General features: G+C 48.3%; 1 protein-coding gene across 1 annotated transcript in view; it reads right to left on the bottom strand.

The window, feature by feature from the left end:
* Positions 1 to 24,000, bottom strand: part of LOC141176265 (mitochondrial fission regulator 2-like) — an 84,039-nt gene extending 60,039 nt beyond the window's left edge. The window contains exons 1-2 of the mRNA XM_073660226.1: positions 23,995 to 24,000; positions 23,807 to 23,907 (exon numbers count right to left, since the gene is read on the bottom strand). Of these exons, the coding sequence (XP_073516327.1) occupies positions 23,807 to 23,907; positions 23,995 to 24,000 (107 nt within the window). The remainder of the gene's footprint in view (positions 1 to 23,806; positions 23,908 to 23,994) is intronic.
* Between the last annotated feature and the right edge of the window lie 1,810 nt (positions 24,001 to 25,810).

The raw sequence follows: 25,810 nt of genomic DNA, 5'->3' as shown, positions 1-25,810 counted from the left end.
GCTGCAACATGTGCAGAGTTGAATTCCACCGGGTAGGCACATCGCATTTTAGCCGGTGAAGTGGCAGGCCCAACGACTTCTGTAGAGATGTAAGTCGCTGAGCTGCGGGATGCGAACGGCGGAAGTGAGCACACAGCGACCGTGCCCTCTGCAGAAGGCCATCTAGTCTGGGATAGTGGGCTAAAAATTGCTGGACAACCAGGTTCAACACGTGAGCCATACAAGGCACGTGTGTGACATTGCCCCGGCGAAGGGCCGCACCCAGGTTTGCAGCATTGTCGCACACGGCCTTCCCTGGTTTCAGGTCCAGTGGAGACAACCATTCATGAAATTGGTTCTCCAGAGCTGACCACAACTCCTCAGCTGTGTGACTCACATTTCCCAGACATTTCAATGTAAAAACCGCCTGATGACGTTGAGCCCTACTGCCAGCATAGTAAGGAGGTGTGCAGGATCCCTTCTGCGCAGTTAGAAAGCTTGTGGCATGACCAGACAGGCTTTGGGTGCAGGTGGAAGACCGAGAGGAGGTTGAGGAGGCAGAAGCAGTGGAGGAACTTTGAGATAAAGAGGATTGACGCACAACTCGTGGGGACGGCAAGACTTGGACAGCAGCCCCTTGTCCTGCTGTCACCATAGTTACCCAGTGCCCAGTCAGCGACATGTAACGCCCCTGTCCATGTGACGCGCCCCCTGGGACATATTCCTTTTGAGGGGAATACCCGGCACCGGATCAGATGGGGGTTGTAGTCTCCGAGTGGCTGTGACCCGGCCCGTGCCCAGGGTGTCAAACTCAGTGTTATGTGGCAGTCCTACAGATGTTATTTAAAGTTCTTTTGTGTCGACTACGCCACCCGTTGTGTTGCGGTCACTGTGGCCGCCGCTGCAGCAGGGTCCACTGAGGCTGATGGTGTTGTGCAGCTTGATGGGATAACCCCCAACGGGAGGGGTATTGCCTCAGGGGGACAGGTGCAGAGGATGGGGGTTGTGGTGGTGCGGTGCAGACGGCAATTAATGACAGAGTCGGGTTGTGCAGTTTAGGGTATTTACTTACTGCAGATGTTGTACGGGTCACTCCAGCTCCGAGTGACCACCCGAGCCGTGCTGCGTCCACCAGGTCCTGGATCCGGCCAACCCCCAAACAAGTCCGGAGCGTGGCCCTGAGCTCTCCCTCTGTCCGTTCTTCTGCCGTCCCCACCAGTGATCCACCTAGGTCCAGCTCCCTCGGGCCTTCTGTTGGGCAACCCTTTGGCCTTAGGTTCCCTGACCCTCCATGTGGTATGCCTTCAGGGTGGATGTAGTGGGTGGCCGTGGCAGATGCTGCCCACGGCCTCCGGTCTCTGGCTAGGGATGTTTTTGCCCCCACCAGCTTGGGTTCCGGTACCCTGGTGCTGACTCCTCACCCGGTGTTCTTATTTGGGTTCTTGGGTCCCTTCTTTGTCCCCCTCTGGGTCCTTCTGCTCCACTCTCTCTCTTCAGGGCCTCTCTTTCTCCTCAGTTCTTCCTTGCAGGCTTGCTTTCTGCTCTTCCTCTCCTGCTGACTTGTTCTCTGCACTGACTGACAGGCTCCTCTGCAACTGACCCTGATCTTAGTTGGTGCCCTCCTTTTATATCCCTCTATGTGTGAGCTCAGGTGACCAGCACCCAATGAGCTCCTAACACTACCCAGACTGCTCCCCCTATCTGCCCCTACACTACATGGGATGTTCCACCCCCCTCCCACTCCAGCCAGGAACAGGCTCGGTCGTACCTGCACATTTCTAAGTGGGAGTACCGTCGGCCTGCTCCTCTGAAATGGGATGTATGTAGTGCATGCAGTCTATCTGAGCTCAGTTCCACTCTCCATCCTTACCCGGGAGTGGAATATCACACCTCTGGGTTGAGGTGCAATACTCCTGTAGCAGCCGAATCCTCAGGGTGCTACATTCCCCCCTGGTAAATCACAGCACGTCCTCGGGCTGTAAGACACAAAACACCACAAAAACATACATTTTTTTTTTTCATAATAACCATATAAAACACTATATAAATATATATATATATAACATTCTCGTCGTCTCTTTCTTTCTTCCTCCTCTGGTCACCGTGCAACTCGTGACCAGGTAAAGTGCGACAGTCTTTTGAAAAGCAGTTTCTCATAAAACCAGTAGGGGGCGCCTTAGGAAGCGCAACTATGTACAGGGGAATTTGGCCGTTCTCAGTCCCCGGCCAGGTAAGGGAAAGGGATGGCTGCTCACAGTCCTCAGCCTGGTATGGGTAGGGGACACACTGGTTAAACTGTTCATTGGTCCCAACGGGGACTAAACTTTAAAGCAGCCACGGTTACTTGGGTACCCCGACGGGTAACTATATACAGTCCTTTGTACTATTTCAGTCATAGTACCTTCTAGCCTTGAACCCGTCCGGGTCTTCTGGCTCTTCCTCCCTACACCGCAAGTCCTCCTCCGTCAGGCGGTGTACGTGGAGGGCGTACGGTCCCTTGGCACACTTGTGCCGGGTGAACGTGACCTCGTCACCGACGTAGAGGTCACGGCCTTTGTGACCCTCTGGCAGGTGGGACTCGACGTCCCGTCGGGTAACAAAGACGTCACCGAGGTGGTTACGGTCCTTTATGAAGCCCCACCCATGCTGCGCGTTGAACTTTATTACCGTCCCGATGGTACGGGGACGATCCGCTGCACGGGGGTCCCTCCTGGTCCGGCTCTTTTGCTCCGCGCTGCGGGTCTGGGCCCATTGCTCTCTGACCCGCCTCTCCTCCCGCTCCTTGGCGAATTGCGCAAGCTGCTGACGACAGATCTCACTGCGCTCTTCTGCGGCCGCCCGGCTCTTTTCGGTGAACCCCATCAAATCTTCTCCCGTGGGGTCCCACGCGAATTGAGCCTCTTCAAGAGGAGGCGAAACCCGAGTCACGGGCTTTGGAGCCGGGATCAGGGGCTCACACAAGGGACCTATTTTCTTTTGTCGCTCCAGCTCCAAAAACTCTTCGGGCCAGATGAAAGGCCGCCCGTCCGGCCATGTGTGCTGGCTGAAGGGGTCCTCTCCCAGACGTGGCACCCTTGGTTTCACGGGCGCGGGCGCGGTGGTGGCGGCGCCCGGGTTGCCCAGGCCTTGCGGCCAGGCCTGGGGCACCTGGAAGGTGAAGGGCACCGTTAGCACGGCGGCGCCCTGGGCTACCTGGCCTTGCGACCAGGCCGGAGGCTCCGCGGAGGTAGATGGCGCTGTTGGTGATGCGGCGCCCGGGAACGCTAGGCCTTGCGACCAGGCCGGAGGCTCTTCCTGTTTCGTCACGCTCCGGGTCACGACGCGTGACGTCACAGGGGTCGCGGCGGCGGCTTCCGGTCGGGGCCTAGTCGGTGGCGGTGTCTTGGCGGTTTCGGGTACTGCAGGGGGACTTTCGGGCTCTGCGACGGGGAGCTGGGGCAGGTTGGCGGTTTCCCGGTATGGGGTATAGGCGTCCCCTTTACCTGCCTCCTTGCGTCCGGCTCCCTTCTCTGCGCCGTCTCCGGCCTTGGGTCCTCCCGCGCCATCCTCGGAGGTGGTCTGCTTCTTCTTCCAGGGCAGCGTGCTCTGCGGACGGGTCTTCGTTTTCTGGGCCATTTCCCGGCTCCACTCCGCCAAGATCTCACGCTGCACCCGGGCCATCCTCCTTGCGAGGCCCTCCAGGGCATTTTGTGCGCACTCCCGGTCTCGGGGGAGCTGCGCCAGAACCTCCGCTAAGCCTAGCGGGTTGGTGGACTCCAGCAGGCTCCTGACCATCGGGTCGGTGCTGCGCTGCTCCTCTCCTGGCAGGCTCCTGGCCTGCGGGCCGGTGCTGCTCTGCCCTCCTTCTTCCTTTTGCAGGCTCCTGGCCATCGGGCCGGTGCTGCTCTGCTGCCGCTCCATTCCCGGGTCAACTCTTCCTCTCCTCGACTCTGGGTGCTCTCGCTCTAGACACCTTGTCTCCGGGTGCGCTCGTTCTAGACTGCTCCAAGCGACACCCATCGTTGCTCTTTTGTTTGGTCTCCTCCTACTTCGAGGGCGGTCCCGGGGCAACTTGGTGACTGTCAGCTCCAGGGGCAGTTCTTTCACGCTGACAGACACCTCTAGCATCACAGTCTCTGTTGGTGGGGGCGGTTTCCACCTTTGGCGCCATTTTCGGTCCCGGCCCACGATGGGAAGTGTCCTCCTGCCCTCCTTTAGCACGCCCATAATGGCGTCCGCTGCTCTTCCAAGGCGGGAAAAAGCTGGAATTGGCGGGAATCGCTTCCCAGTGGCGGGAAACTCGGCAGATGGCGGGAACAAGCTGGAAATGGCGGACAACCGGCGGGAAACGACTGGTGATGGAGTCCGATGGCGTGGACCCTCCGGAACCGGCAGGAGACTTCTTTTTGAGGTAACGGTGTTCTTTTCCTCAGGCACGCAGTACCCGGGTGTTGCGGGCACGTAATCCTGCCGACTACGCCAAAGTTGACGCGCCCCCTGGGACATATTCCTTTTGAGGGGAATACCCGGCACCGGATCAGATGGGGGTTGTAGTCTCCGAGTGGCTGTGACCCGGCCCGTGCCCAGGGTGTCAAACTCAGTGTTATGTGGCAGTCCTACAGATGTTATTTAAAGTTCTTTTGTGTCGACTACGCCACCCGTTGTGTTGCGGTCACTGTGGCCGCCGCTGCAGCAGGGTCCACTGAGGCTGATGGTGTTGTGCAGCTTGATGGGATAACCCCCAACGGGAGGGGTATTGCCTCAGGGGGACAGGTGCAGAGGATGGGGGTTGTGGTGGTGCGGTGCAGACGGCAATTAATGACAGAGTCGGGTTGTGCAGTTTAGGGTATTTACTTACTGCAGATGTTGTACGGGTCACTCCAGCTCCGAGTGACCACCCGAGCCGTGCTGCGTCCACCAGGTCCTGGATCCGGCCAACCCCCAAACAAGTCCGGAGCGTGGCCCTGAGCTCTCCCTCTGTCCGTTCTTCTGCCGTCCCCACCAGTGATCCACCTAGGTCCAGCTCCCTCGGGCCTTCTGTTGGGCAACCCTTTGGCCTTAGGTTCCCTGACCCTCCATGTGGTATGCCTTCAGGGTGGATGTAGTGGGTGGCCGTGGCAGATGCTGCCCACGGCCTCCGGTCTCTGGCTAGGGATGTTTTTGCCCCCACCAGCTTGGGTTCCGGTACCCTGGTGCTGACTCCTCACCCGGTGTTCTTATTTGGGTTCTTGGGTCCCTTCTTTGTCCCCCTCTGGGTCCTTCTGCTCCACTCTCTCTCTTCAGGGCCTCTCTTTCTCCTCAGTTCTTCCTTGCAGGCTTGCTTTCTGCTCTTCCTCTCCTGCTGACTTGTTCTCTGCACTGACTGACAGGCTCCTCTGCAACTGACCCTGATCTTAGTTGGTGCCCTCCTTTTATATCCCTCTATGTGTGAGCTCAGGTGACCAGCACCCAATGAGCTCCTAACACTACCCAGACTGCTCCCCCTATCTGCCCCTACACTACATGGGATGTTCCACCCCCCTCCCACTCCAGCCAGGAACAGGCTCGGTCGTACCTGCACATTTCTAAGTGGGAGTACCGTCGGCCTGCTCCTCTGAAATGGGATGTATGTAGTGCATGCAGTCTATCTGAGCTCAGTTCCACTCTCCATCCTTACCCGGGAGTGGAATATCACACCTCTGGGTTGAGGTGCAATACTCCTGTAGCAGCCGAATCCTCAGGGTGCTACACATGCCTACTCGTCCAAGTGTCTGTGGTGAAATGCACCCTGTCACACACAGAGTTTCTCAAAGAAGCGGTGATGTTGTGTGCGACATGCTGGTGGAGCGCAGGCACATCTTTCTTTGAGAAGTAGTGCCGACTGGGCATCTGGTACTGGGGCACTGCGACGGACATAAGGTCTCGAAAATCCTCTGTGTCCACCAGGCGGAAAGGCAGCATTTCTGTAGCCAAGAGCTTGCAGATGGTGAAATTCAACCTCTTAGCTTTCTCATGGCTAGGAGGAAATGGTCTTTTACTTGTCCACATCTGAGGGACCGAGGGCTGGCTATTGTGCTTAGACGGGGTTGATAAGGGTGTCCCCGGCAAACTGCCGGTCTGTGAGGAAGATGCAGGCGGACATGTTAGGTTGCCTTGATCCAAAGGAGGTGCTATCGATGTCGGACAGCGCTCAACACCAGCTGGTGTTACCACCTCCAAAGAAAATGATGACCTGCCAATCACGCTGGCTGTTGCGGGTAAAGAGGTGGCAGGTCTGCGCCCCAAAACAGGTGTGACTGCTGTCCCCCCAGTCACAGAGGATGAAGAGGCCGCGGATGCACAAGATATGGCAGACGGTGGTTGGCCCGGCCGGCTAGGCCGCATTGTAGCACACTGAGCTTCTCACTGCAACTTATGCTTCATGTCCATGTGTTCATGCATGAAGTACTCAAACTATGTATTTTTTGGCCTCTACTTAGCTTTTGCTGACAAATGTTACAGATAACACGAGTTGGGTCTTCTTTATCGATCTGAAAAAATGCCCAGGCTATGCAAGGCTTAGCACCCATGCGACCTGAAGAGCCACCACGACTTGTGGTGAGAGGCAGAGTTGTGTTTGAGGATGCAGTTGTTGACGTGCTTCCAGTACTACGTCTCTGTCCAGGAAGGCGCAACCTGACCTCATCGTCACTAGCATCTTCCTCCACCTCCTCTGCTGACCTCATCTCTTGGCTGACTGTGGGTTGACAGTAAGTGGGATCTCCAACCTCATCATCATCACCCTGTGCGTTATCACACCCGTCGTCCTCAGAGCCAACCTGTTCCTGCCCTGACAAAAAACTAAAGTTGTCGCTCCAATCAGGTATTTGAGTCTTATCATCGTCTTCCTCATTGTCTCCACCAACAGGAGTTACAGTTTGGGAATGAGGGTCTACATTATGGTCAGAACCTTCTGCGTCTGGTCCTGGATCCGACTCATAAAGATTCTGGGCATCAGTGCAGATCATTTCCTCGTCTGGATTCACAGAAGCGCTGGAGTCGACCTCTGATTCCCAGGCTATAGTATGAGTAAACAGCTCTGCAGACTCAACCATCTGTTCTACCTCATACTCAGACGGGCAGCTGGAGATTTGGGAGCTGTGAGGAAGCAAGTGCGATTGGGGTGACACCTTTGAGGACTGGAGTATTTGTGATGTTGAAGTTGATGTGGAGGAGAGCCCACTTAAAGGAGCACTTGATATCCGTTGAAGCACCTGCTGTTTTTGTGCCTCATCTGGAATTTGTAGCGATTGGCGTGGCCGTAAGAAAGGGATCTTATCACATTGTCCGCTAAAAGAAGTAGACATTTTAGTTTGGCTGGAAGATGGTCTTTCTTCTGCAGATGTTACTGTTGCTTTAACACCTACCCCACGGACACAACCTTTTTTCCCCTTCCCAACACGCCTATTCCCCTTTCCACCAGCAGCAGGCCTTTTTCCACTCATTTTGGTGGTTAACTAATTCACAACTCTGGAGTTGTTTGCACAAAAAAACAATGGATGGGAACCGAGCAGAGCTGAGTGGCCAAACTGTGGTATTAGGCCAAAACTATTGGCTGGGTTAGATGCAGAAAAAAATTATATTCAATTTGCAACCTGATGGAGGTCAGTATAGATGGGCTAGTAGAACAAGTCCCACACACAGCTAGAAGCCCAAATATTTTTTCAGAGCTAGATGCAGAAAAAAATTATATTCAATTTGCAACCTGATGGAGGTCAGTATAGATGGACTAATAGAACAAGTCCCACACACAGCTAGAAGCCCAAATATTTTTTCAGAGGTACTGTAGATGCAGATAAAAATTATTTTTAATTTGCAACCTGATGGAGGTCAGTATAGATGGACTAATAGAGAAAGTCCGACACACTGCTAGAAGGCCAAATATTTTTTCAGAGCTAGATGCAGAAAAAAATTATATTCAGTTTGCAACCTGATGGAGGTCAGTATAGATGGACTAACAGAGAAAGTCCCACACACTGCTAGAAGGCCACATATTTTTTCAGAGGTAGATGCAGAAAAAAATATATTCAGTTTGCAACCTGATGGAGGTCTGTATAGATGGATTAATAGAACAAGTCCCACACACAGCTAGAAGCCCAAATATTTTTTCAGAGGTAGATGCAGATAAAAATTATTTTTAATTTGCAACCTGATGGAGGTCAGTATAGATGGACTAATAGAGAAAGTCCCACACACTGCTAGAAGGCCAAATATTTTTTCAGAGCAAGATGCATACAAAAAATTATTTTGAATTTGCAACCTGATGGAGGTCAGTATAGGTGGACTAATAGAACAAGTCCCACACACTGCTAGAAGGCCAAATATTTTTTCAGAGCTAGATGCAGAAAAAAATTATATTCAGTTTGCAACCTGATGGAGGTCTGTATAGATGGATTAATAGAACAAGTCCCACACACAGCTAGAAGCCCAAATATTTTTTCAGAGGTAGATGCAGATAAAAATTATTTTTAATTTGCAACCTGATGGAGGTCAGTATAGATGGACTAATAGAGAAAGTCCCACACACTGCTAGAAGGCCAAATATTTTTTCAGAGCTAGATGCATATAAAAAATTATTTTAAATTTGCAACCTGATGGAGGTCAGTATAGGTGGACTAATAGAACAAGTCCCACACACTGCTAGAAGGCCAAATATTTTTTCAGAGCTAGATGCAGAAAAAAATTATATTCAGTTTGCAACCTGATGGAGGTCTGTATAGATGGATTAATAGAACAAGACCCACACACAGCTAGAAGCCCAATATTTTTTCAGAGGTAGATGCAGAAAAAAATATATTCAGTTTGCAACCTGATGGAGGTCAGTATAGATGGACTAATACAACAAGTCCCACACACAGCTAGAAGCCCAATATTTTTTCAGAGGTAGATGCAGAAAAAATATATTCAGTTTGCAACCTGATGGAGGTCAGTATAGATGGACTAATACAACAAGTCCCACACACAGCTAGAAGCCCAATATTTTTTCAGAGGTAGATGCAGAAAAAAATATATTCAGTTTGCAATCTGATGGAGGTCAGTATAGATGGACTAATACAACAAGTCCCACACACAGCTAGAAGCCCAATATTTTTTCAGAGGTAGATGCAGAAAAAAATATATTCAGTTTGCAACCTGATGGAGGTCAGTATAGATGGACTAATACAACAAGTCCCACACACAGCTAGAAGCCCAATATTTTTTCAGAGGTAGATGCAGAAAAAAATATATTCAGTTTGCAACCTGATGGAGGTCAGTATAGATGGACTAATACAACAAGTCCCACACACAGCTAGAAGCCCAATATTTTTTCAGAGGTAGATGCAGAAAAAAATATATTCAGTTTGCAACCTGATGGAGGTCAGTATAGATGGACTAATACAACAAGTCCCACACACAGCTAGAAGCCCAATATTTTTTCAGAGGTAAATGCAGAAAAAAATATATTCAGTTTGCAACCTGATGGAGGTCTGTATAGATGGATTAATAGAACAAGTCCCACACACAGCTAGAAGCCCAATATTTTTTTCAGAGCTAGATGCAGAAAAGAATTATATTCAATTTGCAACCTGATGGAGGTCAGTATAGATGGACTAATAGAACAAGTCCCACACACAGCTAGAAGCCCAAATATTTTTTCAGAGGTAGATGCAGAAAAAATATATTCAGTTTGCAACCTGATGGAGGTCTGTATAGATGGATTAATAGAACAAGTCCCACACACAGCTAGAAGCCCAATATTTTTTCAGAGCTAGATGCAGAAAAAAATTATATTCAATTTGCAACCTGATGGAGGTCAGTATAGATGGACTAATAGAATGATGCTATGCTCAAAAGATTTTACTTCACTAGGTGCAGTAAAAAATTGGTATTCTATACACAGGTGGTATATCTTGCAACACAGATAGGCTACTCCACTGACTAACACACTCTGCAATAGGCCAAAAAGGATTAGCTTTGCTAGATTCAGCCAAATGCTGTGAAAAAAACTTGCACAGCACTGGCACAGACCTGCCTGGCAAAAACTGATAGGAACTGATGTAACCTAGTCCTGAAAAGGACTCCAATTACAATTAGTCTTTACTCCCACAATCTATCTATTTAAGAGCACAGACCTCCCTGATAAAAGTCGTAGGAAATGCTGTAACCTAGTCCTTAAAAGGACTGCAATCACAACTATTCCCTACTCCCAAGCTATCTGTAGATTTGTGCGAAAATTGGCTTGAAATTAACAAGGTATAGCGCACACAGCAACAGCGGTGCCGTCTAACACGCAGCTGCAGCAGTGAGAAAATGGTGGCGACGGGGAAAATGGCTTGGTCTTATAGGGCAAGGACATGTGACATACACTGCCAATGACACATGCCCTTGCTTGTGTGAAAAAAAGCACTTCGCTCCGTGTGTGCGCTGCTGATAGGCTGACAGATTGCACCTCCCCACTGCAAATGCGGGAAAGAGAAAAAAAAATGGAGATCTTCATTGTTCCTGCAGAGATCCATCCCCTGCCCCTCCCCCCACCCCGCTGTACACTCAAACTGCGTATTAACATTAATTTTCATTATTACTGAGAAAAAATCCAGTTATGATTTTGGTGCACGAACATGTATCAAACATAACCTCGAACAGCCGAATTTTTCTCAAATTGTTCGTGTTGACAGAACGGCTCGAACACCGCCCAAAACAGCTCGAATTTGAGATTGGCGAACAGTTCGAGTAGAACAACGCTCATCTCTATAGTTAACGACATCTTCCGAGATCTCCTGTATTCCTGCGTGGTGGTGTACCTGGACGATATCTTGGTGTTCTCCACGGATCTGCCCTCACACCGGAGGGATGTTCGTCAGGTTCTGCTGAGGCTCCGGAAGAATCGCCTGTATGCTAAATACAAGAAATGCCTCTTTGAGCAGACCTTCCTGCCGTTTCTGGGTTATATCATCTCCGAGACCGGACTGCGGATGGATCCAGAGACAGTGTCTGCCGTCTTAAAGTGGCCCCGACCGGAGGGGTTGAAGGCGATTCAACGGTTCCTGGGTTTCGCAAACTATTACCACCTCTTCATTCCTCATTTCTCCTCCCGGACTGCTCGCATCTCTGCGCGCACTCGTAAAGGAGCAAATCCCAGGAAATGGACTTCCGAGGAGGAGAAGACCTTCGTCTCCCTTAAACAAGCTTTCTCCTCCGCTCCTGTGCTATACCGTCTGGATTGCAACAAGCAGTTCTTCCTGGAGATTGATGCCTCCTCCTCCGGGGCCGAAGCAGTGCTCACCCAGAAATCCTCGTCCGGGCGAATGGTGACCTGCGGCTTCTTCTCCAAGCTCTTCTCCTCGTCCGAACGCAACTACTCCATAGGAGATCGAGAACTGCTGGCCATCAAATTAGCGCTGGAGGAGTGGCGCTATTTGCTTGAGGGGGCTCTGCACCTGGTGGTCATCTACACTGACCACAGTAATTGTCCACTGAGTTGTGTACCTAATCCTATCATGTGTAGTACAGTCTGCTGGGCTGTGTACGTAATCATATCATGTCATACATTCCACAAAGGCATGTACCCAGGGCCGGCGTCAGCACCCGGCGTACCCGGGCAAGTGCCGGGGCCCTGGAAAATCAGAAGGGCCCACCGCCCACTCACTGTCGGGGCCCACCGCCCACTCACTGCCAGGGCCCTGGCCGCTTCCTCGGCACCTGTTCAGTGACGCAGGCGCTCATTGATGGTGATGTGTGTCAGGGCTCTTTATATCACTGTAAACAATTGCAGACACCTGTGCTATTTAGTTTGGCAGGTGTGTCCAATGAAAGGCAAGACTACTTAAGAAGGCTCTCTCACATTATTAAGCAGCCTACATTTTCTGCCAAAATGTGAAAGAAAAAGGATGTGTCGGCTGCTGAGAAGCAACAAATTGTGGAGTGTTTAGGTCAAGGCATGACTACAATCAACATTGTGCGATGATCAGGATGAAGTGTCTTGGCAATCAAGAAGTATGTAGCTGATTCACAGTACACACGTGTGCGTGCTGATAAGGGCAAATTGAGGACTCTTTCCTACAGGCAATTACGTCAGGTTGAAAGAGCAGCGGCAAAAAAGCCTTGTCATAGCAGCAGACAAGTTTTTGAAGCTGCTTGTGCCTCCAACGTCCCCCGAACAACAAGATGCAGGGTCCTTCAGAGGTTTGCAGCTGTGCATACGCCATCCTGTCGACCTCCTCTATCCACTTCACACAAGCAGAAACGGCTCCAGTGGGCCAAACATTACATGAAGACTGATTTTAAAACAGTTTTGTTCACGGATGAGTGCCGTGCAGCGCTCGATGGTCCAGATGGATGGAGTGGAGGATGGCTGGTTGATGGACACCCCACGCAAACACGGCTACAGCGCCAACAAGGAGGAGGTGGAGTAATGTTTTGGGCTGGAATCATGGGGAGAGAGATTGTCGGCCCCTTTAGGATCCTTGAAGGCGCTAAAGATGAACTCCATAATGTATGTGGATTTTCTCAAACAGCACTTCCTGCCATGGTTCAAGAAGAAGAACCGTGTATTTCACAGCAAGATCATTTTTCTGCATGATAATGCACCATCTCATGCTGCACATAAAACATCTGCATCTCTGGCTGATATGGGCATAAAAGGGGACAAACTTATGGTGTGACCCCCATGCTCCCCTGACCTCTACCCCATTCAGAACCTTTGGAGCATCATTAAAAGGAGTGTCTATGATGGCGGGAGGCAGTTCACATCTAAGCAACAGCTCTGGGAGGGTATTCTGTCCTCATGCAAAACAATTGAAGCAGAAACCATCCAAAACCTGACAAATTCAATGGACGAGAGAGTTCAGAAGCTCCTTTCGAACAAGAGGTCCTATGTGAAAATGTAACATCACCTAGAATAAAGTTTTGAGTTGAAAACTGTTTGATTTCAGTTTCTAACAACCTGCTAATGCTTATAATTTCAAAAATGACCATTTTTTTGGTCTTTATTAAAATGAAAAGGTTGATCGAAAAGTTTGGGGGATCTAAGAGTGTGGAAACCCAGTAGTCATGATTACTTCGAATTCTGACAATATGAGGGTCATGCTGCAGGTAGTGCAGCAAGAAGGCACTTATGTGTCTTGCGCATCTTGGAGCCCCAAAATTATTTTCCGGGCTAGATGCAGCTAAAAATTATTTTTAATTTTAAATCTGGTGAAGCTTTAGTATAGATGGCCTAATAGGATCAATGCTGCACACTGCTACAAAGCCCAAATTATTTTCCAGTCAAGATACAGATAAACATGATTAGTAATTTGAAAGCTTAAAACGGTTGGTAGGGTGATTTTAACCAATCATCAAGCTTTTACTCTCCCCAGGATGACACAGGGGTAGAAAAGTCATTTCGGATCCATGATTTGTTCATCTTTATGAACGTGAGTCTGTCTACATTATCAGTGGAGAGCCGCGTGCGCTTATCTGTCAGCAGACCACCAGCAGCGCTGAACACACGTTCAGACAGAACGCTGGCTGCGGGGCATGACAAGATCTCCAAGGCGTAAGTGGCTAGCTCCGGCCATTTATCCAGATTGGAAGCCCAAAAAGAGCAAGGGTCCAGTGACACAGTCGTGGCTTCAATGTTTACTTGGAGATACTCCTGTACCATCGTCTCTAGGCGTTGACTATGTGTCAGACTTCTTGTCTCCTGTGGCCTTGCAAAGGATGGGCTAAAAAAGTGGTGAAATGATTCCGCAAAATTGATGTTACCAGCAGATACTGTGGTTCTGTTACGGTTTGAGTGCTGAACACTTGACGGTCCCACGGTTGGCAAGTTGGAACTGTGAGATTCACTACGTGCACCACTGGTATTTTGTGGAAAAGCACATGTAAGATTCTGCAACAGTCTCTGCTGATACTCCTGCATGCGTGCATCCCTTTCTATGGCAGGAATAATTTCTGCAAATTTACTTTTGTACCGGGGATCTAACAGTGTGGCAACCCATTAGTCAGGATTATTTCTAATTCTCACAATTCGAGGGTCATGTTGCAGGTAGTGCAGCAAGAAGGCACTCATGTGTGTTGCGCATCCAGGAGCACCAAGTCCCTGTTGTGTTGGTGGCAAGGTAACAATCATGCTTCCTTCCTCTGTCCTCTCCCCCCAACCTCGCACAACAGAAATGTGATCAAGGTCTCCCTCATCTGATGAGTCTTCCATCAGTTCGTCCTCCACTTCTTCCTGGGCTCCTGCACCTTCCTCACTAGTTTGGCTGCTACCATGCGCCCTGGTAAAACCATCTCCCCCACCCTCACATGCCTGCCGCCTTGGTGCTGCCGACCGTCTGGACCTTGCAGATGTTAGCCCTTCCGCATACAACTCCTCCTCTTCTACTTCCTCCACCTCCTCTTGTGCCACCACCTGACTCCGAATTCTGTTTAACATGTGCTCCAGCATGTAAATCACCGGAATAGTCATGCTGATAATGGCATCGTCAGCACTAAACATCTTCGTCGCCATTTCAAAACTGTGCAGAAGGGTGCATAGGTCCCTGATCTGAGACCACTCCTCCAGCGTGATTTGCCCCACCTCTGAATCTCGTTGGCCCAGGCTATACGTCAGAACGTATTGCACCAGGGCTTGTCGGTGCTGCCACAGTCGCTGCAACATGTGCAGAGTTGAATTCCATCGGGTAGGCACATCGCATTTTAGCCGGTGAAGTGGCAGGCCCAACGACTTCTGTAGAGATGTAAGTCGCTGAGCTGCGGGATGCGAACGGCGGAAGTGAGCACACAGCGACCGTGCCCTCTGCAGAAGGCCATCTAGTCTGGGATAGTGGGCTAAAAATTGCTGGACAACCAGGTTCAACACGTGAGCCATACAAGGCACGTGTGTGACATTGCCCCGGCGAAGGGCCGCACCCAGGTTTGCAGCATTGTCGCACACGGCCTTCCCTGGTTTCAGGTCCAGTGGAGACAACCATTCATGAAATTGGTTCTCCAGAGCTGACCACAACTCCTCAGCTGTGTGACTCACATTTCCCAGACATTTCAATGTAAAAACCGCCTGATGACGTTGAGCCCTACTGCCAGCATAGTAAGGAGGTGTGCAGGATCCCTTCTGCGCAGTTAGAAAGCTTGTGGCATGACCAGACAGGCTTTGGGTGCAGGTGGAAGACCGAGAGGAGGTTGAGGAGGCAGAAGCAGTGGAGGAACTTTGAGATAAAGAGGATTGACGCACAACTCGTGGGGACGGCAAGACTTGGACAGCAGCCCCTTGTCCTGCTGTCACCATAGTTACCCAGTGCCCAGTCAGCGACATGTAACGCCCCTGTCCATGCCTACTCGTCCAAGTGTCTGTGGTGAAATGCACCCTGTCACACACAGAGTTTCTCAAAGAAGCGGTGATGTTGTGTGCGACATGCTGGTGGAGCGCAGGCACACCTTTCTTTGAGAAGTAGTGCCGACTGGGCATCTGGTACTGGGGCACTGCGACGGACATAAGGTCTCGAAAATCCTCTGTGTCCACCAGGCGGAAAGGCAGCATTTCTGTAGCCAAGAGCTTGCAGATGGTGAAATTCAACCTCTTAGCTTTCTCATGGCTAGGAGGAAATGGTCTTTTACTTGTCCACATCTGAGGGACCGAGGGCTGGCTATTGTGCTTAGACGAGGTTGATAAGGGTCTCCCCGGCAAACTGCCGGTCTGTGAGGAAGATGCAGGCGGACATGTTAGGTTGCCTTGATCCAAAGGTGGTGCTATCGATGTCGGACAGCGCTCAACACCAGCTGGTGTTACCACCTCCAAAGAAAATGATGACCTGCCAATCACGCTGGCTGTTGCGGGTAAAGAGGTGGCAGGTCTGCGCCCCAAAACAGGTGTGACTGCTGTCCCCCCAGTCACAGAGGATGAAGAGGCCGCGGATGCACAAGATATGGCAGACGGTGGTTGGCCCGGCCGGCTAGGCCGCATTGTAGCACACTGAGCTTCCCCCTGCAACTTATGCTTCATGTCCATGTGCCGGTTCATGCATGAAGTACTCAAACTATGTATTTTTTGGCCTCTACTTAGCTTTTGCTGACAAATGTTACAGATAACACAAGTTGGGTCATCTTTATCGATCTGAAAAAATGCCCAGGCTATGCAAGGCTTAGCACCCATGCGACCTGAAGAGCCACCACGACTTGTGGTGAGAGGCAGAGTTGTGTTTGAGGATGCAGTTGTTGACGTGCTTCCAGTACTACGTCTCTGTCCAGGAAGGCGCAACCTGACCTCGTCGTCACTAGCATCTTCCTCCACCTCCTCTGCTGACCTCATCTCTTGGCTGACTGTGGGTTGACAGTAAGTGGGATCTCCAACCTCATCATCATCACCCTGTGCGTTATCACACCCGTCGTCCTCAGAGCCAACCTGTTCCTGCCCTGACAAAAAACTAAAGTTGTCGCTCCAATCAGGTATTTGAGTCTTATCATCGTCTTCCTCATTGTCTCCACCAACAGGAGTTACAGTTTGGGAATGAGGGTCTACATTATGGTCAGAACCTTCTGCGTCTGGTCCTGGATCCGACTCATAAAGATTCTGGGCATCAGTGCAGATCATTTCCTCGTCTGGATTCACAGAAGCGCTGGAGTCGACCTCTGATTCCCAGGCTATAGTATGAGTAAACAGCTCTGCAGACTCAACCATCTGTTCTACCTCATACTCAGACGGGCAGCTGGAGATTTGGGAGCTGTGAGGAAGCAAGTGCGATTGGGGTGACACCTTTGAGGACTGGAGTATTTGTGATGTTGAAGTTGATGTGGAGGAGAGCCCACTTAAAGGAGCACTTGATATCCGTTGAAGCACCTGCTGTTTTTGTGCCTCATCTGGAATTTGTAGCGATTGGCGTGGCCGTAAGAAAGGGATCTTATCACATTGTCCGCTAAAAGAAGTAGACATTTTAGTTTGGCTGGAAGATGGTCTTTCTTCTGCAGATGTTACTGTTGCTTTAACACCTACCCCACGGACACAACCTTTTTTCCCCTTCCCAACACGCCTATTCCCCTTTCCACCAGCAGCAGGCCTTTTTCCACTCATTTTGGTGGTTAACTAATTCACAACTCTGGAGTTGTTTGCACAAAAAAACAATGGATGGGAACCGAGCAGAGCTGAGTGGCCAAACTGTGGTATTAGGCCAAAACTATTGGCTGGGTTAGATGCAGAAAAAAATTATATTCAATTTGCAACCTGATGGAGGTCAGTATAGATGGACTAGTAGAACAAGTCCCACACACAGCTAGAAGCCCAAATATTTTTTCAGAGCTAGATGCAGAAAAAAATTATATTCAATTTGCAACCTGATGGAGGTCAGTATAGATGGACTAATAGAACAAGTCCCACACACAGCTAGAAGCCCAAATATTTTTTCAGAGGTACTGTAGATGCAGATAAAAATTATTTTTAATTTGCAACCTGATGGAGGTCAGTATAGATGGACTAATAGAGAAAGTCCGACACACTGCTAGAAGGCCAAATATTTTTTCAGAGCTAGATGCAGAAAAAAATTATATTCAGTTTGCAACCTGATGGAGGTCAGTATAGATGGACTAACAGAGAAAGTCCCACACACTGCTAGAAGGCCACATATTTTTTCAGAGGTAGATGCAGAAAAAAATATATTCAGTTTGCAACCTGATGGAGGTCTGTATAGATGGATTAATAGAACAAGTCCCACACACAGCTAGAAGTCCAAATATTTTTTCAGAGGTAGATGCAGATAAAAATTATTTTTAATTTGCAACCTGATGGAGGTCAGTATAGATGGACTAATAGAGAAAGTCCCACACACTGCTAGAAGGCCAAATATTTTTTCAGAGCAAGATGCATACAAAAAATTATTTTGAATTTGCAACCTGATGGAGGTCAGTATAGGTGGAATAATAGAACAAGTCCCACACACTGCTAGAAGGCCAAATATTTTTTCAGAGCTAGATGCAGAAAAAAATTATATTCAGTTTGCAACCTGATGGAGGTCTGTATAGATGGATTAATAGAACAAGTCCCACACACAGCTAGAAGCCCAAATATTTTTTCAGAGGTAGATGCAGATAAAAATTATTTTTAATTTGCAACCTGATGGAGGTCAGTATAGATGGACTAATAGAGAAAGTCCCACACACTGCTAGAAGGCCAAATATTTTTTCAGAGCTTGATGCATACAAAAAATTATTTTAAATTTGCAACCTGATGGAGGTCAGTATAGGTGGTCTAATAGAACAAGTCCCACACACTGCTAGAAGGCCAAATATTTTTTCAGAGCTAGATGCAGAAAAAAATTATATTCAGTTTGCAACCTGATGGAGGTCTGTATAGATGGATTAATAGAACAAGACCCACACACAGCTAGAAGCCCAATATTTTTTCAGAGGTAGATGCAGAAAAAAATATATTCAGTTTGCAACCTGATGGAGGTCAGTATAGATGGACTAATACAACAAGTCCCACACACAGCTAGAAGCCCAATATTTTTTCAGAGGTAGATGCAGAAAAAAATATATTCAGTTTGCAACCTGATGGAGGTCAGTATAGATGGACTAATACAACAAGTCCCACACACAGCTAGAAGCCCAATATTTTTTCAGAGGTAGATGCAGAAAAAAATATATTCAGTTTGCAATCTGATGGAGGTCAGTATAGATGGACTAATACAACAAGTCCCACACACAGCTAGAAGCCCAATATTTTTTCAGAGGTAGATGCAGAAAAAAATATATTCAGTTTGCAACCTGATGGAGGTCAGTATAGATGGACTAATACAACAAGTCCCACACACAGCTAGAAGCCCAATATTTTTTCAGAGGTAGATGCAGAAAAAAATATATTCAGTTTGCAACCTGATGGAGGTCAGTATAGATGGACTAATACAACAAGTCCCACACACAGCTAGAAGCCCAATATTTTTTCAGAGGTAGATGCAGAAAAAAATATATTCAGTTTGCAACCTGATGGAGGTCAGTATAGATGGACTAATACAACAAGTCCCACACACAGCTAGAAGCCCGATATTTTTTCAGAGGTAAATGCAGAAAAAAATATATTCAGTTTGCAACCTGATGGAGGTCTGTATAGATGGATTAATAGAACAAGTCCCACACACAGCTAGAAGCCCAATATTTTTTCAGAGCTAGATGCAGAAAAAAATTATATTCAATTTGCAACCTGATGGAGGTCAGTATAGATGGACTAATAGAACAAGTCCCACACACAGCTAGAAGCCCAAATATTTTTTCAGAGGTAGATGCAGAAAAAAATATATTCAGTTTGCAACCTGATGGAGGTCTGTATAGATGGATTAATAGAACAAGTCCCACACACAGCTAGAAGCCCAATATTTTTTCAGAGCTAGATGCAGAAAAAAATTATATTCAATTTGCAACCTGATGGAGGTCAGTATAGATGGACTAATAGAATGATGCTATGCTCAAAAGATTTTACTTCACTAGGTGCAGTAAAAAAATTGGTATTCTATACACAGGTGGTATATCTTGCAACACAGATAGGCTACTCCACTGACTAACACACTCTGCAATAGGCCAAAAAGGATTAGCTTTGCTAGATTCAGCCAAATGCTGTGAAAAAAACTTGCACAGCACTGGCACAGACCTGCCTGGCAAAAACTGATAGGAACTGATGTAACTTAGTCCTGAAAAGGACTCCAATTACAATTAGTCTTTACTCCCACAATCTATCTATTTAAGAGCACAGACCTCCCTGATAAAAGTCGTAGGAAATGCTGTAACCTAGTCCTTAAAAGGACTGCAATCACAACTATTCCCTACTCCCAAGCTATCTGTAGATTTGTGCGAAAATTGGCTTGAAATTAACAAGGTATAGCGCACACAGCAACAGCGGTGCCGTCTAACACGCACCTGCAGCAGTGAGAAAATGGTGGCGACGGGGAAAATGGCTTGGTCTTATAGGGCAAGGACATGTGACATACACTGCCAATGACACATGCCCTTGCTTGTGTGAAAAAAAGCACTTCGCTCAGTGTGTGCGCTGCTGATAGGCTGAAAGATTGCACCTCCCCACTGCAAATGCGGGAAAGAGAAAAAAAATGGAGATCTTCATTGTTCCTGCAGAGATCCATCCCCTGCCCCTCCCCCCACCCCGCTGTACACTCAAACTGCGTATTAACATTAATTTTCATTATTACTGAGAAAAAATCCAGTTATGATTTTGGTGCACGAACAGTTATCAAACATAACCTCGAACAGCCGAATTTTTCTCAAATTGTTCGTGTTCGCCGAACGGCTCGAACACCGCCCAAAACAGCTCGAATTTGAGATTGGCGAACAGTTCGAGTAGAACAACGCTCATCTCTATAGTTAACGACATCTTCCGAGATCTCCTGTATTCCTGCGTGGTGGTGTACCTGGACGATATCTTGGTGTTCTCCACGGATCTGCCCTCACACCGGAGGGATGTTCGTCAGGTTCTGCTGAGGCTCCGGAAGAATCGCCTGTATGCTAAATACAAGAAATGCCTCTTTGAGCAGACCTTCCTGCCGTTTCTGGGTTATATCATCTCCGAGACCGGACTGCGGATGGATCCAGAGACAGTGTCTGCCGTCTTAAAGTGGCCCCGACCGGAGGGGTTGAAGGCGATTCAACGGTTCCTGGGTTTCGCAAACTATTACCACCTCTTCATTCCTCATTTCTCCTCCCGGACTGCTCGCATCTCTGCGCGCACTCGTAAAGGAGCAAATCCCAGGAAATGGACTTCCGAGGAGGAGAAGACCTTCGTCTCCCTTAAACAAGCTTTCTCCTCCGCTCCTGTGCTATACCGTCTGGATTGCAACAAGCAGTTCTTCCTGGAGATTGATGCCTCCTCCTCCGGGGCCGAAGCAGTGCTCACCCAGAAATCCTCGTCCGGGCGAATGGTGACCTGCGGCTTCTTCTCCAAGCTCTTCTCCTCGTCCGAACGCAACTACTCCATAGGAGATCGAGAACTGCTGGCCATCAAATTAGCGCTGGAGGAGTGGCGCTATTTGCTTGAGGGGGCTCTGCACCTGGTGGTCATCTACACTGACCACAGTAATTGTCCACTGAGTTGTGTACCTAATCCTATCATGTGTAGTACAGTCTGCTGGGCTGTGTACGTAATCATATCATGTCATACATTCCACAAAGGCATGTACCCAGGGCCGGCGTCAGCACCCGGCGTACCCGGGCAAGTGCCGGGGCCCTGGAAAATCAGAAGGGCCCACCGCCCACTCACTGTCGGGGCCCACCGCCCACTCACTGCCAGGGCCCTGGCCGCTTCCTCGGCACCTGTTCAGTGACGCAGGCGCTGCTTGATTGCCGGCACTCCCCCAGTCCCAGACATGGCCGCGTGGTGTGCGGCTGTGTATGCTAGTAATGACACGGAAGGGTCGACGGCACTGCACCTTCAATTGTGCTTGTGTGTAGTTCCTGTCATTATTAGCAGACACTGCCGCACAGCGCGCGGCCATGTCTGGGGGAGTGCCGGCAATCAAGCACCGTCGGAGGTCCTGCACAGATGGGGGGCAGCGGCCCGGACCCGACCGCAAGTGGGCCCCTCTGATTGTCCAGGGCCATGATGTCTGTGACACGCCGGGGGCCCTGCACTGCCCCATACCTGAGGATCTGCTGGACAGGACACTGGACCGGGGACAGGTGAGTGAAGCTTCCCCAATCCCCATATTAAAAATATTTGTAATGGGTCTGTGTGAGTGCATGTATGTGAATGTCAGTGTGTATAACGGTGTATATATATTTGTCTGTTTTATATATGTTTTTAAGAATTTGTGTAAAAATGTGTGTATGTCTGTATGTGTACATATCTGTGTACCGTGTGTGCGTGCGTGTGTCTGCGTACCGTGTGTGCGTGCATATGTCTGCGTACCGTGTGTGCGTGCATATGTCTCCATACCGTGTCTGCGTGCATATGTCTCTGTACCGTGTGTGCGTGCATATGTCTGCGTACCGTGTGTGCGTGCATATGTCTGTGTACCGTGTGTGTGCGTGCATATGTCTGTGTACCGTGTGTGTGCGTGCATATGTCTGCGTACCGTGTGTGTGCGTGCATATGTCTGCGTACTGTGTGTGCGTGCATATGTCTGCGTACCGTGTGTGTGCGTGCATATGTCTGCGTACTGTGTGTGCGTGCATATGTCTGCGTACCGTGTGTGTGTGTGCATATGTCTGCGTACCGTGTGTGTGCGCGCATATGTCTGCGTACCGTGTGTGTGCGTGCATATGTCTCCATACCGTGTGTGCGTGCATATGTCTGCGTACCGTGTGTGCGTGCATATGTCTCCGTACTGTGTGTGCGTGCATATGTCTGCGTACCGTGTGTGCGTGCATATGTCTGCGTACCGTGTGTGCGTGCATGTCTGCGTACGTGTGTGCGTGCATATGTCTCCGTACCGTGTGTGCGTGCATATGTCTGCGTACCGTGTGTGCGTGCATAGGTCTGTGTACCGTGTGTGCGTGCATATGTCTGCATACCGTGTGTGCGTGCATATGTCTGCGTACCGTGTGTGTGCGTGCATATGTCTGCGTACCGTGTGTGCGTGCATAGGTCTGTGTACCGTGTGTGCGTGCATATGTCTGCATACCGTGTGTGCGTGCATATGTCTGCGTACCGTGTGTGTGCGTGCATATGTCTGCGTACTGTGTGTGCGTGCATATGTCTGCGTACCGTGTGTGTGCGCGCATATGTCTGCGTACCGTGTGTGTGCGCATGTCTGCATATGTGAAGGATGAGGTGGCAGGCTGGGCCCTGTGTACTATATATATATTTCTCCCCCATATCTCTGCATCATGAATCGTGTATGTGTTAAAAGGGCCCACTGAGACTCTTTCGCCCGGGGCCCAGAAAAACCTGGAGCCGGCCCTGCATATACCTAATGTTATGTGTGATAAAGTTCATGTATCTAATCCTATCTTGTGAGATGCAGTCTGCAGAGCCATGTATCTAATCGTATCATCTGTGATATAACATTGTGGTCAAAAACTAAAGGACTCTGGACTGTGATCCTAAACTTCATCCTCCTTTATCCTTTTGCAAACACTCAGAAGGAAGGGGGGGGTGTCAGACACATGGAGCAGATCCCCCATATTTACTGCAGTCATAATGCCAGTTAACACTACATTAGTTTTTTTTGGCAAATATCAGCAACTCTATCCCTACTACTTAATGGTTGGGAATATCAGAACTTTATTTTAGTTATTTTATACTATTAAAACACAAATTAAATATTAAAAAAAAAAAGTAAAAAAAACTTTAATACTTTACATTTTTCCGTGCATTGCATTGTAAAATCTGTCTGCAGTCCCAGCTCTTGAAAGCTGGTACCTGCATGCAAACCTTCATGTGACATAACAATACCACACTGGCCAGGACCTACCTGCTGTGCCATCATGGATGTGACGCTAAAACATAGGGCCACATTTTTATGTTGGTTGTTGAAACATTTCTTCACTATGCGAAGCTGCATGTAGCCACCAATGGGTAAGTGTAGCATTATACTATGGCCATTTAAACCCCCTTCCCCGTGTAATGCATGTGCCAGCTCGGGTAACGTGGTTCTTTTGCTCAGACACAAAGGGGGTCCCTATTCTGCTAGCTATTGCAATTAATTCAGCTTATATAGTGACATTACGTATCTGGGGTACATTACAGTAAGTTATCCATGCCCCACTATTTAACAAAGTGCCAGAGCGGGCAAGATGTCACCACATTTTTTGCACAAATACACCCTGCTTCAAATTTATTTTTAATTTTTGGCACCAGAGAAACGGCATTGAAGGAACGATGAATTGCCCCCATAATTTTCTAGATGTTGGCATTAAAAGATAAAGCATTCATTACTATAGCTGCATATCAATTCCTTCAAATAGCACATGAGGAAGACGACTTGCAATAGCACGTACAAAACTCCGTCTGCGGGTAAACCGTTCCCATACTGGCACTAGCTGGGAAAAAGAGAATAGAATTTTTCTTTTTAAAGGGCAAAAACAAACAATATTGAGATCATCAGTAGTCACTAAGATCAGAAATACAACCATGGCGGCTGACAATTATCAGTGCAGGGATTGTCCTATAAAAGGAAATTTCACGCCTATACAGTGGTGGCCAAAAGTATTGGCACCCCTGCAATTCTGTCAGATAATACTCAGTTTCTTCCTGAAAATGATTGCAATCACAAATTCTTTGGTATTATTCTCTTCATTTAATTTGTCTTCAATGAAAAAACACAAAAAGAATTGTCCTAAAACCAAATTGGATATAATTCCACACCAAATCTAAAAAAGGGGGTGGACAAAAGTATTGGCACTGTTTGAAAAATCATGTGATGCTTCTCTAATTCGTGTAATTAACAGCACCTGTAACTTACCTGTGGCACCTAACAGGTGTTGGCAATAACTAAATCACACTTGCAGCCAGTTAACATGGATTAAAGTTGACTCAACCTCTGTCCTGTGTCCTTGTGTGTACCACATAGAGCATGGAGAAAAGAAAGAAGACCAAAGAACTGTCTGAGGACTTGAGAAACCAAATTGTGAGGAAGCATGAGCAATCTCAAGGCTACAAGTCCATCTCCAAAGACCTGAATGTTCCTGTGTCTTCCGTGCGCAGTGTCATCAAGAAGTTTAAAGCCCATGGCACTGTGGCTAACCTCCCTAGGTGTGGACGGAATAGAAAGATTGACGAGAGATTTCAACGCAAGATTGTGCGGATGGTGGATAAAGAACCTCGACTAACATCCAAACAAGTTCAAGCTGCCCTGCAGTCTGAGGGTACAACAGTGTCAACCCGTACTATCCGTCGGCGTCTGAATGAAAACGGACTGTACTCAGGAAGACCCCACTTCTTAACCCGAGACATAAAAAGCCAGGCTGGAGTTTGCCAAAACTTACCTGAGAAAGCCTAAAACGTTTTGGAAGAATGTTTTCTGGTCAGATGAGACAAAATTAGAGGTTTTTGGGAAAAAGCATCAACATAGAGTGTACAGGGAAAAAAAAGAGACATTCAAAGAAAAGAACACGTTCCCTACAGTCAAACATGGCGGAGGTTCCCTGATGTTTTGGGTTGCTTTGCTGCCTCTGGCACTGGACTGCTTGACCGTCTGCATGGCATTATTAAGTCTGAAGACTACCAACAAATTTTGCAGCATAATGTAGGGCCCAGTGTGAGAAAGCTGGGTCTCCCTCGGAGGTCATGGGTCTTCCAGCAGGACAATGACCCAAAACACACTTCCAAAAGCACTATAAAATGGTTTGAGGGAAAGCATTGGAGACTTCTAAGGTGGCCAGCAATGAGTCCAGACCTGAATCCCATAGAACACCTGTCTAGAGATCTCAAAATGGCAGTTTGGAGAAGGCACCCTTCAAATATCAGGGACCTGGAGCAGTTTGCCAAAGAAGAATGGTCTACAATTCCAGCAGAGCATTGTAAGAAACTCATTGATGGTTACCGGAAGCGGCAGTTATTTTGGCTAAAGGTTGTGCAACCAAGTATTAGGCTGAGGGTGCCAATACTTTTGTCTGGCCCATTTTTGGAGTTTTGTGTGAAATGATCAATGATTTCATTTTTGCTTCATTCTCTTTTGTGTTTTTTCCTTGCAAGCAAATTAAATGAAGATAATAATACCAAAGAATTTGTGATTGCAATCATTTCAGGAAGAAACTGAGTATTATCTGACAGAATTGCACTGGTGCCAATACTTTTGGCCACCACTGTACAAGAATTCCCACTCCAGAAATTGTAGTTGTTTTTTTTTTATTATTTCACCCTTTTTTTAGTTATCAGTAATGTGCATCTTAAATACTTATTGATTGCTGTCTTCTGCCGTTTCCAGCGCTGATCCAGTTCTCC

This window comes from Phyllobates terribilis, unplaced genomic scaffold (assembly GCF_046119375.1).
Source record: "Phyllobates terribilis strain yellow unplaced genomic scaffold, ASM4611937v1 Scaffold_21__1_contigs__length_20361869, whole genome shotgun sequence".
In the NCBI taxonomy this organism is placed as follows: Eukaryota; Metazoa; Chordata; class Amphibia; order Anura; family Dendrobatidae; genus Phyllobates; species Phyllobates terribilis.
Note: the sequence above shows the minus strand (reverse complement) of the source record. Positions and strands in the feature narration are given on the sequence as shown.